The sequence below is a fragment of the Neoarius graeffei genome, chromosome 2, assembly GCF_027579695.1.
Source record: "Neoarius graeffei isolate fNeoGra1 chromosome 2, fNeoGra1.pri, whole genome shotgun sequence".
NCBI classification, from domain to species: domain Eukaryota; kingdom Metazoa; phylum Chordata; class Actinopteri; order Siluriformes; family Ariidae; genus Neoarius; species Neoarius graeffei.
The window spans coordinates 3,101,350-3,121,597 of record NC_083570.1 but is presented as its reverse complement, the minus strand read 5'-3'; the positions used below and the strand labels follow the sequence as shown (position 1 = coordinate 3,121,597).

The following is a 20,248-nucleotide window of genomic DNA, read 5'->3' as shown; positions in this document are numbered from 1 at the left end:
TGATGCTGAAACCCAGAACCCTGAGAACGTTGGACCAGGGGAGCATGGAGCCCTGGAGGAAAAAGTGCCTTGAGGTCCTGGGAATATGCCCTGAGAATGTAGAGTCCTCAGAATGTAGTACTTGGGGACAGAGAACAGTCAGAATGTAGAACCTGATATTGAGAACTTGGGACATTAAAAACATAGAACTTTGTGAATGTAGGATGTTAGAACATGATGCCTTGAGAACAGGACACCCTGGCAATTAGGTCACTGAGAATGTAGGGTCCTCAGAACACAAAACAGTGAGACTGTAGAACCCTGGGAATATAGGACCATGAGAATGGAGGGTCTTCAGAATGTAGTAGTTGGGGACATAGAACAGTGAGAATTTACAGTCCTCAGAATGTAGTACTTGGGCACATAGGGCTATAATACTATAGAGAAGAAAAGAAGAAACCTTTATTCGTCACATGCACACTTCAAGCACAGTGAAATTCATCCTCTGCATTTAACCCATCTGAAGCAGTGAACACACACACCCAGAGCAGTGGGCAGCCACACCAGAGTGCCCGGGGGGCAGTCAGGGGTTCGGTACCTCGCTCAAGGACACCTCAGCCCAAGGCTGCCCCACATCAACCTAACCTGCATGTCTTTGGACTGTGGGGGAAACCGGAGCACCCGGAGGAAACCCACGCGGACACGGGGAGAACATGCAAACTCCTCACAGAAAGGCCCTCGCCGGCCGCTGGGTTCAAACCCGGAACCTTCTTGCTGTGAGGCGACCGTGCTAACCACTACACCACCGTGCCGCCCCGTGCTATAGGATCCTCAGAATGTAATACTTGGGCACATAGGACCATGAGAATGTAGGGTCCTAAGAATATGGGACTTGGGGACATAAACAGTGAGAATGTAGGGTCCTCAGAATGTAGTACTTGCAGACATAGGACTATGAGAATGTAGGGTCCTCAGAATGTAGTCCTTGGGCACATAGGACTATGAGAATGTAGGGTCCTAAGAATATGGGACTTGGGGACATAGAACAGTGAGAATGTAGGGTCCTTAGAATGTAGTCCTTGGGCACATAGGACTATGAGAATGTAGGGTCCTAAGAATATGGGACTTGGGGACATAGAACAGTGAGAATGTAGGGTCCTTAGAATGTAGTACTTGCAGACATAGAACTATGAGAATGTAGGGTCCTCAGAATGTAGTACTTGGGCACATAGGACTATGAGAATGTAGGGTCCTAAGAATATGGGACTTGGGGACATAAACAGTGAGAATGTAGGGTCCTCAGAATGTAGTACTTGGGGACATATAACAGTGAGAATGTAGGGCCCTCAGAATGTAGTACTTGCAGACATAGGACTATGAGAATGTAGGGTCCTCAGAATGTAGTACTTGGGCACATAGGACTATGAGAATGTAGGGTCCTCAGAATGTAGTACTTGGGCACGTAGGACTATGAGAATGTAGGGTCCTAAGAATATAGTGCTTGGAGACATATAACAGTGAGAATGTAGGGTCCTCAGAATGTAGTACTTGGGCAAATCGGATCATGTGAATTCGGGGTTCTCAGAATGTAGTACACTAGCTCGTTAGTGAGTGAACTAAAGAACGGCGTACAATTGTTTTTATTCAAATTCCTAGCAGGGGCCGAGACGTTTAATAGATAGATGTTCATATGAGCTGCAGTCGTGGTGAATTTTGCAGGAATTCACTGCTTAAACCTGTCGATTAGTGCCTGCACGATAATATCGTAGTTTTGTTGAAGATTTTTACTCCGATTCTGTTGAAACATGATCAAAAACATAGACATCGGAGTTGTCTCCATTTAAATATGAATTGTCTTCGGCTAATGCTAGTATGAGTCTCGGCGTACGGTATGCTGTCTCGTTTCTTTCCTGTTTATTCCACGCAGTTCTTCAAAAATAAAGACACTCTCTATACAGTGGAGTGAATAAATTAAAAAAACCACATGCTCGGTATTTACTCCTGGCTCTGTACGTTGTTCAGCTAGTCGTCTGTTTGTTATGGTGTTAGCTCCAGGACATATGGTGCGTTTCTCAGACCGCTGCAGCACTAATGTGTATTCGTGCTGCTTTATCTGGGATTTTTTTTTTTTGAAGTGCTGTTGGAGGATTTTGAAAGTGCTGTGGCTGGGAGATTAGCGAAAGTGCTGCTAGCTAATCCATCGCCAGCTGGACGAGCATTAGCACATAGCAGATCTCTAGGGGACAAGCTGTGACGGGGACGGTCCGTCTCATATGCTCTTTAAACTGTTAATCCTCCCTGAGTGTCACCTCCATGATTGTCTGAGTGCCGTGTGTTTTTTTTTTTTTAAGTTTAATGTGGAATTGATTTAGAATTTAGAAATTTAGAAAGAAATTCACTTTGATCATTCTATCGTCTCTCTTTGTTTATTCTTTAGCATAGTTTAGCTTAACAATGAAACTTTTGCGCATATTTAAATATATTGTATGGATTTAAATGATATGTAAATATCATAATTTGAACTATTTAAAGTTAACCCTCTGGGGTCTGAAGGTATTTTCTGGCACTCTAATGATTTCGTTGTCCATTTCAACAAATCTAAGCAGTATTTTCAAAGTCATATGACTTTTTCGTATTCAGCACAAGTTCCGCGACAATAATATCTCTGTAGTCTGTATGTCATGATTGTACTTAGAAAAAAAAAAAAAATTTGATAAATGAAGATTTAGTAAAAAGCAGTTTTAGAACTGTGTTGGAATATGTGGAAAAAAAAAAACATGACCTTACTCATTGTGTCGAACCGTTTTGGTCACTTGAGGTCATTCTGTTCAGTCTGAGGAATGCATCAAACACAAAAACGTAAATCTGCTCCACTGATTTGGAAAATTAACTGACCATCAAAAAAATTCATGTCTTTTTGTTTTGGGGTAAAGGGTTGGCCGTGGGAGGGGGATTCAATGAGAAGAGTAAAAAATTCCATTCCATTCAATGAGAAGAGTGAAAACCCCTCCCACTGCCATCTCTTAATCCTATCCGGTCAAGTCCCAGTGGGTAAGGTCATGTTGATTCACACATTCCAACACAGGTCTACAACTGCTTTATAAAATCAGCTTCATTTATCTGGTATTTGATTTTATTTTGGTATTTGACTCGATTCAGCGGGTCTTGAAATGAACTCTTGTACTGTTTTACTCAGTTCAGAGCCACAATCAACTCTGTAATTTTGTTCCCACTCCAACTCCAAATTTTACTCTCTAAACTCAAAATAGAGCAAAATTACCTATTTTGAGGAAAATACCGTATTTTCCGGACTATACGTCGCTCCGGAGTTTAAGTCACATCAGCCAAAAAATGCATTATGAAGACGAAAAAACCGTATCGCACCGACTACAAGTCGCACTTTTTTGAAGGGTTATTCTATCCATAGAATCTGTGATTCTATCCGATAAGCGGCGCGTGGTTACTGCGCGACTGCATTGTTTATTTAATGAACGAACAGCTGAGCAGTGATAACGTGCCCTTTGCCCTGTACGTAGCCTAGTCTGATTTATTTTAAATATCTACTACTATCGTTATTACTAATAGCCTATGTTATTATTATAACTAATATTAAACTGATGCATTAATCAGTTTGCTTTTAGAATATTTTTCCCGGTAGGGCTTATTATCGCCCCATGGCTCTTTCATCTTTGTTATTAAAGCTGTAGTCATCATCGAGGAGCGTCATTCTTCATTTTTGTCGAATTTTATTTCATCAAATCAGAGGCCAAGTAGGCTATAGGTATATCATCTCCAAAGACAGGTACGGTAGTAAAAACAACCGTCTAGTGGAAAAAAAACAGGCAGAAAGTGCGCCTGCCAGTTAACGTCATATCAGATAAAAACATTAAACGTTATTCAGACCATTAACATCAGAGACGAAGAATAAAGTTCATCTTGGAAGGAGAGTTATTTTTAAAAATGCAAAACAAAATCATTTATAATAGCCCAGAGAAAAACTGGCTGAATATGTACCGTAACATCAAGTTATTCAACAGCCTATAGGCCGACAATCATTACATAACTTATTTAAATAACTATAGGCCTATCATTAATAATAAAACACAGGTCAATCAAGCTGACGATTTCGCTCCAAATCAGCAAATCCATTGAATTCCTCATCCTCGGTGTCGCTTCTGAACAACTCTGCCAACTCCAGCGGCAGACGAAGCGCCGTTTCCTCTTCTTCTGCGTGGCTGTCGTCAGACTCGGCATCAGCTCCGGTTATTCCAGCCTTTCGGAACCCCGACAGGATGGTTTCCGTTGTCACTGAAGCCCATGCTTTGTCAATCCACCCGATGACATAGAGGTTTTTCACCTGACGTCACAGGGTCACGTGACGCCCCGGTGTCCGCCATTTTGAAGGTCAAGCTAGCTAATGTCAACAACAGTAGCTGGTATGTTACTGTAGCAATGTTTACGTTCAGTCATTTGGATGACTGTTAAAACCTTTCAGTCTCAAGTTTTTCCTTTACTGGATTTACTAGTTTACTGAGCTAGCGCGCTCGGGCAGGCCGGGAGCTAGCGCGCTCGGGCAGGCCGGGAACTAGCGCGCACCGGAGCGCGCTAGCTCAGTAAACTAGTAAATACAGTAAAGGAAAAACTTGAGACTGAAAGGTTTTAACAGTCATCCAAATGACTTAACGTTAACATTGCTACAGTAACATACTAGCTATGTTGTTGACATTAGCTAGTGCTAACAGCTAGCTGCTAGTACACTGCTACAACACAGACACCGACCCTAATAATACAGTTCTTGGTCATTGCCTGGTAACAGCAGATTTATAACGGGCCATGTCTCAACAGACTAAGAAGTTATTTCAATGACATTTAATAACATTTTGTTTATCCTGAGGACCGAAAGTAAATGAAAATGTGAACAAACCTTAGCTGTAATAAGATGGCGACCACCAGCTCCAGGGACGACCCGCTGATGTAGGCATGTTACCCAGCCTGACACAAAATATTTGTAGGCATCCAAACTCTTATACGCTTTCAGATCAATACCTGTGTATGGCGATGGGTTTTTAACGACATAGGTATACAGATCTAGCGGGAGTCGCCATTGTTGTGACCGCCAAAATGGCGCCATCTACTTGTCGACATGGCAACGGTCACGTAGGTCGAAAACCTCTATATACATCGCACCGGAGTATAAGTCGCATGGCCAGCCGAACCATGAAAAAAAGTGCGACTTATAGTCCGAAAAATACGGTACTTTTAAGTCTGGAAAACCTGCTCAGTCATTTTTCCTGTGTCTGCACTACAGCGCACGCATATCAACCGATCTGCTCATCAGAAATAGGAGAAATATTTACACTTACTCGAGTTCATCTTTGGCTGGATCGAGTCGAAGTAAAAAAAAAAAGGCGCCGCATCGCAGTTCTCAAGATTGAACCGAATCGCTGTTCTGAATCATCCGAAGCGCATAAAATCCGCGTGCCATCTCGCAACAAGTTTTACCTCCAAATAGCCTAAACTACTGTATGTCTGACAGATTTGATCCTGTTTACGCTGGGCGTTCCCATCGCGAAAGAGAAACTGAAAGAAAGTGATTATCATGGCATAACCATGTGAACAGTCTTTTTTACGAATGTCTAAGTGGGCGCTCAGCGCTCCGACTCCGGCGTGACTGAGGAAGGGGACGAGTTTTGTGATTCTTGATAGCAAAATAAATATTTATTAGAAGCCACTTTATGTAAATAATGCCATTGTACCCAACAACCAGCGTGCAAAAGTTTCAGCTCGTATCTTTTTTTAGTTTTCAATATCAAAAATTTAAACTTCCATAAGTCTTGAACTGTTCAGACGAGATGCTTTAGATTTTCAGGGATTGTTCGACACTATTAGACATCTTCAACTTCTGAAATTGTTGCATATTTGTCAAGTTATGGCTCGCTGAAAATTGTTCAGTTTCTTTACACTGAACCACATCAGATCTTTTAAATTGATTTATACACTCCAGCCCCGTGAGAGCGAACTCCTCGGGGGACGTCCAAATAGTTTGTTACACCGGAAAGTTTGTAATCCTGAAACGGAGCCACTTGTCACACCAAGCACTCGCATTATATGCACAATTTTCAGCACATTAAAATTCCTTCTCGTGAATTTCTTCTTCCGAGTCACTCTCGCAATTCGCTGACTGAGTTAAAGGATCACGAACGGAGGCGACCGACGATTGATTGATTTCTTCGTGTGTTATGGAAATGACGGAGGTTACTGGTGTATCGTTTGTTGTCAGCGTCCAAACACTGACTCGCGATGTTTTCTAAGTCTTCACAGTTCAGTTCATTGATGTGTTCAAGTCTCCGATGATGTCATTTATGTCATGTGGCAGGACTGGGCGGGGCTGAGAAAGGCAGGGAGTATAAAAACACCGCCGGCGTGCTTTAACTAGGTGTTAAGTTCAGCAGTATCAGCACTCATTTTGTCCTTTGATCAGCATTCTCAATAATTGTTCATGATCAACACCTAAGCAAGACTAGTTAAGCCTTTGCTCTATGGCGTTGACACGTGTTGTTAACTTGACTGTGGACTTGATTACTTATTGTTTGTCTCTAGTGGGAAGAGGAGTGCATGGCTCAGTGCGTCACGTAAGCAGGCGAATGACAGATGTAATTACAGGACAAGTGTTTATTTACAAATATGCAGGCAAACGGGTCAAAAACATAAAACAAAGGCAGCATCGTGAAACGGGTAATGGTCAAACAGAACGGCGGAGGCAAAGACGAAAGGCGGAGTCCAAATGCACAAAACAAAGGTAATACACAGATAATAAGGCTTGGTAATGTGAGACACTCGGTACAGCGCGTGCTGTGGTTGTGCTGTATTCTGGAACAGGTGCATGGTAATTAGTCTAATGGCAGTCTCGAGCGTGCAGAGCCAACACGTGTACCGTAGATGTGACACAGTAATGTTTTTTTGAAGACACGAACTTGGTTATGTGCGAAAGTTCGTAGTAAAAGAATTCATTGCTGCGCGGTCGCAGTGTGTAATACTCGTGTTCTAGTACTTTCTTAGCAACTGGGTGCCTGTCTGGAAACAATCAAACCTTCTGATTTATGAGGAATTAAAAGTGGGAAAAATATTCATACCTGTATTTCACGTGTTTATTGTCCACGTATGACAGTCGACCATACTGTAGAAACAATCCGACACCTGGAAAGAGCATGTTCGAATGAGTGATTGGTCAAAGTTTGTCATGGAACTGCACGTAATTTATCCGGCTAAGATTTTAAAGGATTAGTCCTGAGTTCAGCAACAGTGACCCTTAAAGCGAGTCTGAACTTTGGGGTTTTAGTCAAAAACGAGTAAAAATTTATGATCGGTCTTGACTTTGGTCTTAATAATCGACTTGAAAAATAATAATCTGCAAAAGAAACCCTTGCCGCGAGCTGGCCTTGTGGTTAGCGTGTCCGCCTTTTGACCGGGAGGTCGCAAGTTCTACTCGCAAAGACCATCATAAAAATGGTACCTACTGGCATCTGGTAAGGCAATACAGATGTGAGCAGGGAGTCAAACTCTCGCAGTTTGAAAAGAAACACTGATAATTAATGTTGAACTGACATCACCGTAAAGTTTACACGCTAAGAAAAAAGTCCAGAGTAATATTCTTGTTGATCTTCCTCGAGTTATCCAGCTCCAAGGGTTTCTGATTTTAATCTTAATTTTTTGTCAGTTGAAGTTTCCCAGTCTGTATTCTGTCTTGGCACTGAGATTAAGTATGAAAGAAATATTTGCGAGACACTTGGTACAGCACGTGCTGTGATTGTGCTCTAATCCGGAACAGGGGCACGGTAATTAGTCCTAATGACACGTCTGTGATTGGCATTTCTGTTCTGATTCATTTAACCGAGAAATCCCGAGAACAAGTGCCCCGTCTTACCCCGAGGTAGATGATGGGTTAGATAATCACCCTTTCCTTCTCAGACAGAGGAAGATGTTCAGGGCTCGCAGCGGAGTGTTGAGAATTACAGTACGGCGGAGACGCTCGGCCCCGGAGCCGCACCTGACAGATTGAATATGAAAGCGTTTGTTATTATAGATTTGCTGTTGTCATTAATTATTCTCCATCTCTGCCTTTCTTGTGGGAGATAACATAATAAAAGCGGTGAGCTGGAAGCTTGCGGCGCTCGCACGCAGAATTTGATACGCTCCGTGTCATGTACCGTTAGCAGGAGGGGGAAATAGATTTTCATTTTAGGCGAGCAGTTTTATCTCCGAAATGGATGTAATCCAATTTCATTTGAATTTCTTCCAGCATTTTTTTTTTCCTTCTTCACGGCGGCCATGTTTATGAGAGTTGACGCTGGTGTAAGTGTTTTGGCAGGAGAGAGAGGGATTCATGTCTATAGCAATACTCCAGAGCATCAAAACACCACACACACACACACACACACACACACACACACACACACACACTGAGTCACCTTTGAACCCCAGTGTCTCAATCCATTCAGAGCTGCTGTTTAAAATACAGTGCACTCGCACTTTAAAATCTGGGCGGAGCTGCTGCGTAGATGTAGGTTTGCATTTCTGTGCCATAAAACGACCCACATGATGCACAGATTTTCTGCACCAATAACATTATTGTGGGACCGTGAGTTGGCCAAGTGGTTAGCATGTCCTCCTCTTGACCGGGACATCGCAAGTTCTACTTGCGGTTGAGTCATGCCAAAGACCATCATAAAAATGGTATATCTGGCAAGGCACGCTGCAATACAGATGCGAGTGTGGAAGCCAAACTCTCGCAGTTACCAGAGGACCTGACCCAACCCCCCAACACCCCCCCGCCCCCAATGTAACCTGAGGGCTATGGAAACGGAAATCGGTGCCACACCCATATGCCTTCAAGAGTTGGTTAGTACTGGGACAGGAGACTGCCTGGGAAGACCAGATTCTGGTGTGAGAGGGACTTTGACTTTTGACTTGAACATCATCGTGGCCTCCTGTAATCTCGGACTGAATCCAAAACCAGCTGCGATCTGATTATTTTAAAATAAACCAATTCCAAAAAGCGTCATGTCTACTTTTAACGTTTCAACCAATAAAGTTGCGACAATCAAGAGTTAAACCAACCTTTAGTTCATCTGTATGACTGATAATAATACGTCAAGAGAGCATGCTAGGCTGGTTACTTAGCCAATACTCGTAGCTAGGACTGGTGAGGGTGTTGCTATGGTCACTAAACATTACATATGGAAACTAGCTGCCTAAATATTTTAACAGACGCGAAGTACTTACTACCTGAAGAACCTCATCTCGTCTCATTATCTCTAGCCGCTTTATCCTGTTCTATCCCAGCTGACTACGGGCGAAAGGCGGGGTTCACCCTGGACAAGTCGCCAGGTCATCACAGGGCTGACACATAGACACAGACAACCATTCACACTCACATTCACACCTACGCTCAATTTAGAGTCACCAGTTAACCTAACCTGCATGTCTTTGGACTGTGGGGGAAACCGGAGCACCCGGAGGAAACCCACGTGGACACGGGGAGAACATGCAAACTCCGTGACAGCGCTAACCACTACACCACCGTGCCGCCACCTGAAGAACCTATAATGTTAAAATTAATGATGCAGTCTGGCAGAATATCGTGTATCAGATGACGTGTTCCCGATTGACAAGTTCTTCACCCTCCTCTCTGATGACATCATAGTTCAGGGTCAGGCTGGACTCCCGGCCGAGACGCGGTACGATCATCGAGCCCGATCCCAGCGTTACAAAACCGACGACTTGCGGAAGATCATTTGCACGACTTGGAGACGTTTTGTCTACGCATGCATGCAGTAAACACTAACCGCGGAACATTAGCGATAGAAACGGTATCGCTGTACAGATCGAACTTACGGTACAGACAGGACCTGGATCGCAGACACGACCTCGCATACCTGTCAACTCTGAGGTTTGAAAAAAATGGATATTTCCCAGATTTTTAACTCAAAATAAGGGAAAATTTCGGAAAGTCATACCCTTCACCAAAAGTGGGTGTGTAGTTGAATGGGGGGCGATTTTCTATCTAGTATTTGTGATTTCCTGTACTCTGGTGCATGTTGGTGATAGCCAAGACCCAAACTCAATATGCTTATGGTTTATAGAGCGCATTTGCGAATAAACTATACATTTATTTTTATTTGCTTTCAGTGGTACCAGTTATTTCCCAAATTAAGGGCTAAAATACGTATCTTATGTTAAAATAAGAAAGGTCATTATATAACCAGTCAATAAATTCAATTCCATTGCAATTTATGATGGTTTTACCATAGTCATGGCCTCGGAACACTAGATAGATAGATAGATAGAGTAATAAAGAGATAAAGAGTAATATAAGATATTAAACCAAGAGTGATTTAAAATGGGTAAGTTTCAGATAGAAAATAAAATGGACAATGAGTGGATAAAACAGTTAATACACCAATTAGTTGACACTAGGCTATTTATGAGGTCTTAGCCAGGACATACTTAATGTAAACATGTGTAGCTTACCTTTGATTATTTGGGAGGCTTTCGTTTTCCCCATGGAAAATTTCTTTGCGATGGAAGAGTCTGGGAACATTCCAGCCACGCACTTGTTGAAATCATCAAAGAAAGAGAGGCTAATGTTTTTCTTAGCTATTAGCATCGCCATCTTCACCTCAGACCTAATCAGTGTTGCCAGATACTGCTGACGTTTTCCAGCCCAAAACCCGCCAAAATGCACTTGAAACCGCCCAATCTGGCAACACTGGACCTAATCACTTGCTCAGCCTCGCCTCCGGACGGAGTTCTGTAATTACTGATGCCTGAGAGGGCGGGGACGTGAATTCATGGCCCGACTTCCTGCTGTAAACTCCTGTCAGAGGCGCGTCATGAATTCTGGACCTACCGACTTTTTTTATATTGTGAAAATACGGGATATTTTCGGGAAAATAAAAAAACGGGAAATAAGGGATTTCCCGGGAGGGTTGACAGGTATGCGACCTCGGGAGCCTACGTGTGGATCGCTAAATGTGGAACGTAGCTCAAAAGAAACACTGGTTAGTGATTTTTCTGGGAAAAAAAAGAAATAAATTACAGGGTGCGAAATTGTGTTGAATATCTGATGAAAAGCTGAAGTAATACCTTCATTAATATGCAAATGTTTTCGTATGCAAGTGTAAAACAAATAACTATAGCAGCTTACAGACACGCAGGTTGCGAAACGCCATGCTAACGCTAAACTCCGAGCACACACACACACGTACACAGAGGAGGAAGATGAAGACGACGAGCCCAGTGTGTGAGGAGGAAGTGGAGTGAAAGTAGGCTAGTGTATAAAGTGTACAGACTCGCTCCCGGCCGCGGCGTTGTTCATAAAAGCCGTCACTGTTTCATGCTAATACAGGAGAGTGCTCTGTGTGTGTGCGCGCAACACAATGAACATGTGGGTCAATGCACACTGACACTGCCATAATGGCTTCATTGTTAGCTTGTAAAACACATTAGTGTGTATCTACCGAGTGATACACACACTCTTAATGCAGTGTGTGTGTGTGTGTTACTTACGGCTCAATTATTCAGTGTCCTTTTATGATTGTAGTGTCCAGGAGAAGTGCACTTCCTAATGGATTCGCGTTTGTTTACAAGTCCAGATTCTCGAGCTAATGCTAACGTGGATTTTGTTATTTTTTTTCTAATATTATTATAATCTAATTTTGTTTTTAGCCGGATAGCGATCCTGGGCTAATTCTATGGAATCAATTTTGTGCCAATTTTTGTTCCGCGTCTTTCTCGGTTTTGTTTGGCGTGATTTATTTCGGTTGCGATTCCAGCTTTCTCGTTTGCGCTCCCTGATTTTTTTTTTTTTGCTTGCGGTTTTGGCACAAACTTGACGTGTGGGCGGGCTGTCCAGGAATGCATTCCCATTGGCTAACTTGTGTTTGACTGACAGCTCCGCTCAGCCATTCCCTACTCGGATTCTGGCGGACTGTTTGACGGGAAACAAGGATCGAGTGGCGACTATGATGTTGAATTGTTTACCGTCAATGGATCGCTCACTCGTCAAACAGTCCGCCAGAATCCGAGTAGGGAATGGCTGAGCGCAGCTGTCAGTCAAACACAAGTTAGCCAATGGGAATGCATTCCTGGACAGCCCACCCACACGTCAAGTTCGTGCCAAAACCGCAAGCAAAAAGTCAGGCAGCGCAAACGAGAAAGCTGGAATCGCAACCGAAATAAATCGCGTCAAACAAAACCGAGAAAGACGCGGAACAAAAATAAAAGGTTTCTGAAGAGTAATAGACTGATATTTTGCACGATTACACGAATAATTCATTTGCCAGTCGAAAAAAATTGACTTTTTTTTTGTATTTTGATGTTTCAAAAGTATTGTATGAGAATTTTGGCACAAAATTGATTCCATAGAATTCTAGATTTTATGTACAGTGTATTTAAATAATTATTTGATATTTTGTTGAACACCTAGGCACTTTTTAATCGCGAGCATACTTTCAAGCTAGCTAGCTCTTCAGCTATGTTTGTGAAGTTGCTTTGTCATCCCAGTCAGCTGTCTATTATTCGCAAGCTAGTCATTTATTACCTCCGCCAAGGAGGTTACGTTTTCGGTAGCGTTGGTTTGTTGGTTTGTCTGTTCGTAACATTACGGAAAAAGTAATGAACGGATTGCTCTGAAGTTTTTTCCAGAGGTCTGACTGGGCACAAGTAACAATCCGTTAAATTTTGGCGGTGATCCGGATCACCTTCTGGATCCCTGATTTTTTTAAAGGATTCATTTTTTCCCCGTTGAAATGAACGGGCGCGCGACGCAAAATACAGATTTTTCCTTCTGTAGGCCAAACCGTAAGGTGTGCAGTCATGAAACGTGGTACACTGATAGAGGAGCGGACCCTGACTAACTAATTTCAAGTTTCATGTTGGTATGTCTCACGCTGTAGATTTTCATAAGTCTGGTGCCGTTGGAATCCTTGGAGCCAGACGATTCCAACGCACCCTATGACGCCTAATTAGATTTTCCGCCATTTTGAATTTTGTCCAAAGTGAATCTAGAGTGACCCTGGCCGCATGTGTTGTCCGATCATCACGAAGCTTGGCACACATGATCTCCAGTCTATGCCTAATGAATGATATTCGTTTCGCTCTCATACGTCGAAGCGTTCGCCCATGGCAGCCAATCAAACTCGATGGCGAAGCCACCAAACAGGAAGTGAGCTCATATCACGGAAACGCTTAGACGTATCAAGACCATATTTAGTGGCATGGCTTTGGACACCATCAAAACTACCCTCATCAAATATGGTGTCATTTGGCCACTAGGGGGCGTCACAATTAGCAAAAAAACGTATTTTGGCTCATATCTCAGACACGCTTTGACGTATCAAGACCATATTTGTTGAGGTGACTTTCGGCACCAGTTCATGTACCCTCATCAAATTTGGTGTCATTTGGCCACTACAGGGCGCCACAATGAGCAAAAACGTGTTTTGGGTCATATCTCTTTACGGATTTAGAATAGCATCTACATTTTGATGTTAGTGCTGCTCTGGGATGTCCCTGTAAAGAACCTTGGCAGCCGGTCATCTCCGTATGAGAATCCGCCTTGTGTCTTGGCCAAACTTTCACGTGTTGGCGCACCTGAGCAAGCACACTTTCGCATTTTCTCCGGAAATGCATTCTAGTTATTATTATTACCTCCGCCAAGGAGGTTATGTTTTCGGTAGCGTTGGTTTGTTTGTCAGTTTGTCTGTTAGCAACATTACGGAAAAAGTAATGAACGGATTGCTCTGAAATTTTTTCCAGAGGTGTGACTGGGCACAAGTAACAATCCGTTAAATTTTGGCGGTGATCCGGATTTTTTTAAAGGATTCTTGGCGGAGGTCTGCGCCCTCCGAGTGCTTTTCTAGTTTTAAGCTAACCCCTTGTAATCAGAGAGTGGATAAATTAGCTAAACATAAATAGCTCGCATACATTCCTTGGCAGCATGTTCACTTTTTCAGGAAGGATGCCACTTCAGCGAGGATAGCCATCCTAGCTAATGTGGCTAACGGTGACAGAGTCGATTAGCATGATTCGAAGTATTATGAATAAGCGCGTCTGTTTTATGGTATGTTAATGGCTTGTTCGTTCCTCTGGTTCAGGAGCGACGGAAGAGCCGGAAGTGATCCCTGATCCGGCGAAACAGACGGACCGTGTGGTGAAAATCGCCGGGATTAGCGCCGGAGTCCTGGTGTTTATCCTGCTGCTGCTTGTGGCCATTTTACTGGTGAAGAAAAGGTGAGATTTATTTATTTATTGATGTATTTATTTACTTATTTCTCCGTATGAACACACTCTGTTTTTACAACATTACACATCATTCCCATGTTCATCCACACATCTGTACAGCTGCACTGCTACACGCTAACCACTGGGGGGCAGCACTGAGCTGAAGTCGGGAAATGTAAAGTGCGCGCGCGCGCGTGTTATTGGTTGGTTTAATGGTGGTGTGATGAAGTGGAGTTGCTCTTCCTCCCTCTGGTGCTGATTGTTTTCTTCTAACAGCATGTCCCCAAACGTATTCCTGCTTTTACACCACTGATTACTTTTTTTTTTTAATTTATTTTTAAAAATTTCCTGATTTTTTTTTTTTAATCCATTTATAGTTGCATTTAATGTTATGAAACAAGCTCTCACTTATGTTATAGCAGCTATAAATGTTCGTTCCCTCAACAGCCCCTCCCCCCTTTTTGATTAGTAAAGATGTTAAGACACCCACAGCTCAAGAGTGAAGTTGCGTTGATCTTGTTGTCATGGTGACGGTGACATTTAACTGTGACGTGAAACAATTCCTTCAGAATCTGTAAACATAAACGTGGGGGTGGGTCTACTTATGAAAAAATGTATCGAGGAAGAAAGATGGCAGGAATAGGAAAGAAAAAGTGAAAGAAATATGGATATAAAATAGGAAAATTGTGTGTGTGTGTGTGAGAGAGAGAGAGAGAGACAGTTGCCTTCCTGTCTTACTGTTTAATATCACCATCGTGTGGCTGTGTATCAAACTGCATCTCTCTCTCTCTCTCTCTCTCTCTCTCTCTCTCTCTCTCTCACCAGTGTTTCCCCCATGCCTCCTTTCCGAAAAAAAAAAAGAGTGCAGGCACTAGGACCACGTGAAAAGTGTGCCTGCTCAAAAACATGAGAGGCAAAGATTCAGGCGCTAGGACCATGCAGAAACATCCCCCTGTCAAGTTGCGCTGTCCTCTCGTGTGCTCAAAAACGATTCAAACAATAAGTTAGCACTGTCAGAACCCCCAAGTGGCAAAAGATGCAGGACACTAGGGCTGTAACGATACACCCGACTCACAATTCGATTCGTATCGCAATTTTTGACCCACGATTCGATACGCCCACGATTTTTTTTTTAAATGTTTTTTTAAAGTAGTAAATTTGACTTTACTTACTTACATTAACTATTTAATAACAAATAATTCAGACCACTGCAGAGAATGAGTAATATGTATGCAAAAATGAACAAATGTATATCCAAAGATTGTTTTATTTCTCAAAATAATACTGTTGAGCCGGAAGCTCTGTTTTTCTCGGTTCTGAAAAAGTCATTTTTCCAAATCGTGTAAATCCGTTAAGATTTTTTTTTGGGGGGGGGAGGGGTGGCTCTCTCACTGTCACTCTCATAGGGCCAATGATTTTCTGTGATCGCGGAAAACAGATGGAAATTACGGAATTTTTATAGTGAAACGTTGCTCGCGTGTCAAAATGTAACTGCCGCTAACGCCCAAGCAGACATGCCTTCAGTGTTGCCAGATATTGCTAACGTTTTCCACCCCAAAATATGTTCAAAAGCACCTAAACCCGCCCAATCTGGCAACACTGCACGCCTTGCGTGACTCGCAGAAGATTGTCGCAGGTCGGCGAAAAAACGACTTACTAATTGATATAAAAGTAATTTAAGTAAGTTTAAAATGTAATTTAAATAAAAAGTCAAGTATTCATAAATTGAAGTTTGGAAGCGCCTCTGTTTTTGGGCTGAGGAGAAGTTCGAAAGGGTGTACCGCGATTCTGCGTATTTCGATTTCGATACGCATATCGTTACAGCCCTAGAGGACACGCAACTTTTTTTTAGTGATGTCTTCAGACACATGCTACATCAAGTTAGCTAATATGTTCCGAATATTCAAAGTGAGGTCATGCTGGAATCTGATATCACTCTGTAGACATCTTCAAGTGAGCTAGCCGTAGAAAATGATTGATTGATTGATTGATTTCTTCCATGCTATTTCAGACGAAGACAAGCAATCTACTACTGTACTGCTTCACGCGACACACCAATCAAAGTAGTGATAGACAGTGGAGAGGTGAGTGAGAACACGATGCAGAGAGAAGAAATACTGTAAGCTCTCCGAGTTTCTCATTAGAATTCAGTTAGAACTATAAACAGTTCATCTGCCATTTTAATCTCGAAATCACGGCAGCATAACACTTTCATTCATTCAGTATTTTTATTTGGAAATAATTTCTTGTGTCTGTAACTCAGCAGGGACATATGCTCCAGGTGATAGACAGGAAGCAGGGACAGCTGCCCCAGGAGACAGGCAGGGAGCAGGAAGAGCTGCCCCAGGCGGTGGGCAGGGAGCCATGACAAAAAAATAAATAAACCGATAGATTAAGAGTTGTATTATAAAAATTGTTCTAATTTTGTTCTAAAATAAATAGGAAGATGCAAAAATAGTTTTAAATAACCCCAAGTGACAGGCAGGGGGCAGGAAGGAGCTGCCCCAGGCAATGAGCAGGGAGCCACGATAAATAAATAAATAAATAAATAATATAGATAGATAGATAGATAGATAGATAGATAGATAGATAGATAGATAGATAGATAAAAAGAGTTGTATTTATAAAAATATTTCTAATTTTGTTCTAAAATAAAGAGGAAAACTTAAATAGTATCTGTTTGGGTTTTTTTTTTGTGATTTATGGTTTTTATCATCATTTTGCAGTAAAAACATCATCGACAGAGAGAGCGTATGGATGACAGTAGAAAAAAGAAATGAAAACAGAACAACACATCACACTTAACTAACCCTGGCAGCAAACTCGTACTGACCAGAATCTTCAAAGAAGCTCTTTAAGGGCAGTGGCTGTATTCATCCAGACGTTTCCAGTGGTTGCTTTTGCCGTTGTGCACTCAAGGCAAACTATGCACTGGAATGAGCCGACCCAAAATCGCTTCAGATTTGTATCTGGGTGTGTCCATGGCTGTGGTATAGCTTCTTAGCACTGGTAAACTCTGCCATTCACAATCTTTGGTCACATAATGAAAACTGGTACTTTTTAATCATCATTAATTCATAATAAACAAGGATCCAAGCCAAAATACAGTACGAATGACATCGTTCCAGAAGTTTTGAATCACCGGACAGTCCCAAAGCATGTGTAGAAATGTACTGGTGGTGTCAGGGTTACACATGGGGAGCAAGTTTCATGAGATACCGTTTGTAAGGTGTATAGTAGAAACGATGGACAGCCTTAAAACGAACAAGTACATGACACGGGTTTTTAGAAGCAAGGCAAACGTTTGACTGCACTGTTTCCCAGTCTGGGTGGAATCCTGACCAAGAAAGTTTCAAATCCCATTTTCAGCACCTCGAGAAGTCTTATCCAGCTGAACATTGGGTGGTCACTCAAAACAGAACTCCATGGCACACCGTAAGCTTTCATTGTGGAGCGTAACCTCAGGTACACGAAGAAAGGAAAGCCAGGTAGACTGTATTCTGTTCGGATATCCTGGAATGTGCGCAAACCATTCCCGTCAAAAAGATCGGAAAATGTATAACCCCCTTTACCTTACCTCGCCTTAGTCCCGTAATCCTACCCAGGGTCGTGGGGGCTCTGCTTGTGTGAGTGTTTCACCAGCCTTTGTGGTCTTGGGCAATTCTTTGTGTTTCTACAAAGGTCTTCTTGGTCCATTCATTGATCTTGTCTGCCCACTTTTTTCTCTGTCTGCCCCGCCTCCTTGCTCCATTGACTATTCGTTGAAGGATAGTCTTTGACGGCCCATGTGATCTCGTTATGTGTCCGTACCAATTTAACTTTCTTCTTTTCACTGTTGTCAGCAGGTCCTCGTACGGTCTCATGTATTGGTTAACGGTTTTGCGTACAGTATGTCCTCATTTTATGACGTGGTCTGTGTACCTTATGCTAAGAATCTTCCTAAAAACCCCTTTAGATGACCACAAAGGATAAACAAAATAGTGATGGTGAGACAAGAAGTGGGGATTGTTGCATCGAGGAGAGTTTCTTTGAATGGACTGTTGCTTTTTCAGCGTTGTACCGTGCAGCTAAGGTGGATGAAATGATACTACCAAATTTGTGGTGTGATTTTTGCAATGTCCTGGTCCTGTGAAAGGCAGATCTTGAAGTCTGTGGGGATGTACAAAAGCTGGTTCAATGCTTCTCCATGGAACTTGTCTGTCCAAGTGCGCATGGCTCTAATCTGAAATGCCCAGTCAAAAAAAAAAAGTCAAAGTCCTTCCCACGCCTCAGTACCTGGTATTCCTGGGCAGTCTCCCACTCAAGTACTAACCAGGCCCAACTCTGATGGTGGCGCATCGGGCGGTGCCGATCTCTGTTTCCGTAGCCCTCGGCCTCTCGCCTATTACATAGCTAGGGTTACAGTGGGGGGCTAGTCCTCTGGTAACCACGAGAGTTTAACTCCCCATGCACATCTGTATTGCAGCGTGCCTTGCCAGATGGTAGTAGGTACCATTTTTATGATGGTCTTTGGTATGACCCGACCGTGAATAGAACTCACGATCTCCCGATCGAGAGGCGGACACGCTACCACTACTCGGTGAAATGCCCAGTAATACAGCTTAAAGTTTTGGCAGGGCAAGGCCACCTTCTGCGTTTGTGCACTGTAAAACGCAATGCATTCTGGGTTGTCTCCTGTTCCAGACAAATGGGAAGCCCGTAATTTGTTGCAAATCCAATTATTCCACCACAAAATTGTCTTTGATTCAGCCAGCTCTAGCAAGACCAGAAGCAACACCATATTTGTTGGTATGTAGTTATGTTACAGAGCCAGGCAGCATACTACAGAGGGTAACCGAGAAAGCCAAGCGCACGCACACATCTGGAGGGAAATTTCATACATACTTTACAAGTATTTTACAGGGAAATGGTTAGTAATTTATTAGCTGAGAGTGCACCAGAAGGCATGTAAATTTCAAAATTTTCTGGAGGGCGGTATGCCCACAGACCCCCTAACATTAGCGTGCCTTTGGCTTTGCCACCACAAATTCCAGCGCCAGCCAGCTACTTCAGATTTTCTGGAGATCCCTGAAGGGGCTTTCTGAATGGGGACTTATCCCAATTGAATTTGTATCCAGACATGCTGCTCAAGTGATGAAATAACTGTAAAACATTTGGCAGAGTTGTTTAAGTCTGAGAGGTATAAAATGATATCGTCTGCATGCAATGATATATGATGCCGAGAACCAAGTAAGGTAACTGGGGTAATAATTGGACTTTGTCTGAGAGCCTGGGCTAGGGGTTCCGGTGAAAGTGCAAAAAGGAAGGAGTGGTGATAGGGGGCATCCTTGCCGACATCCCCTTTGTAACGGAAAGGGTAGAGACTGAAAAGTGCCCGTTGAAATGGACGCTGTAGGGTGTCTGTAAAGAGTTTGAATTGTGTCTATGAATTTAGGACCAAAACCAAAGTGCTCCAATACTGTCCATAGACAGTCCCATTCAAGTCTGTCCAAAGCCTTAAGTGCATCGAGAGAAAAAAACTGCACAAGTGTCAGGGTATGTGTGATGGCAGCAGGCATCGCATATCGTCTGAGGACAGCCGCCCTTCCAGAAACCCAGTTTGGTCAGAATGGATCGAGGTAAGCACGATGGGCTCAATCTGGGAAACCAAGGCTTAGCTATAATTTTGACATCACTGTTAATTAAAGACATTGGACGGTAACTAGAGCAATTCCTTATCCTTATTTTTCTTGTGTAGCAAAACGATAAGCGCAATGTTTTCGTCTCTATGAAGCACACCATATTTAATAGCACAACTGATAGAACTCAGGATCAGGGGCCCAACAATATCCCAGACAGCCAAGTATAGTTCTGGATGAATTCCACCAGGACCTGGAGACTGAACTTCTTTAAGTGATTCGGCTGCATTATGAAACTCCTTCAACGTTAGAGGCTCTTCTAGGAGGTCTCTGTCCTGTGCTGATAAGATGGGCAGGTTCAAGTTCTC

General features: G+C 42.8%; 1 protein-coding gene across 6 annotated transcripts in view; it reads left to right on the top strand.

Annotated features, from left to right (window-relative positions):
• Positions 1 to 20,248, top strand: part of ptprk (protein tyrosine phosphatase receptor type K) — a 229,055-nt gene that overhangs the window by 147,380 nt on the left and 61,427 nt on the right. For 4 of the 6 annotated variants that reach the window (XM_060913569.1, XM_060913567.1, XM_060913566.1 and 1 more), the window contains one exon: positions 14,136 to 14,271. In XM_060913569.1, coding sequence (XP_060769552.1) covers positions 14,136 to 14,271 — 136 coding nt within the window. Of the gene's footprint in view, positions 1 to 14,135; positions 14,272 to 16,273; positions 16,347 to 16,525; positions 16,655 to 20,248 lie in introns of those variants that run through there. The other 2 variants (XM_060913571.1, XM_060913570.1) reach the window with 2 other exon arrangements.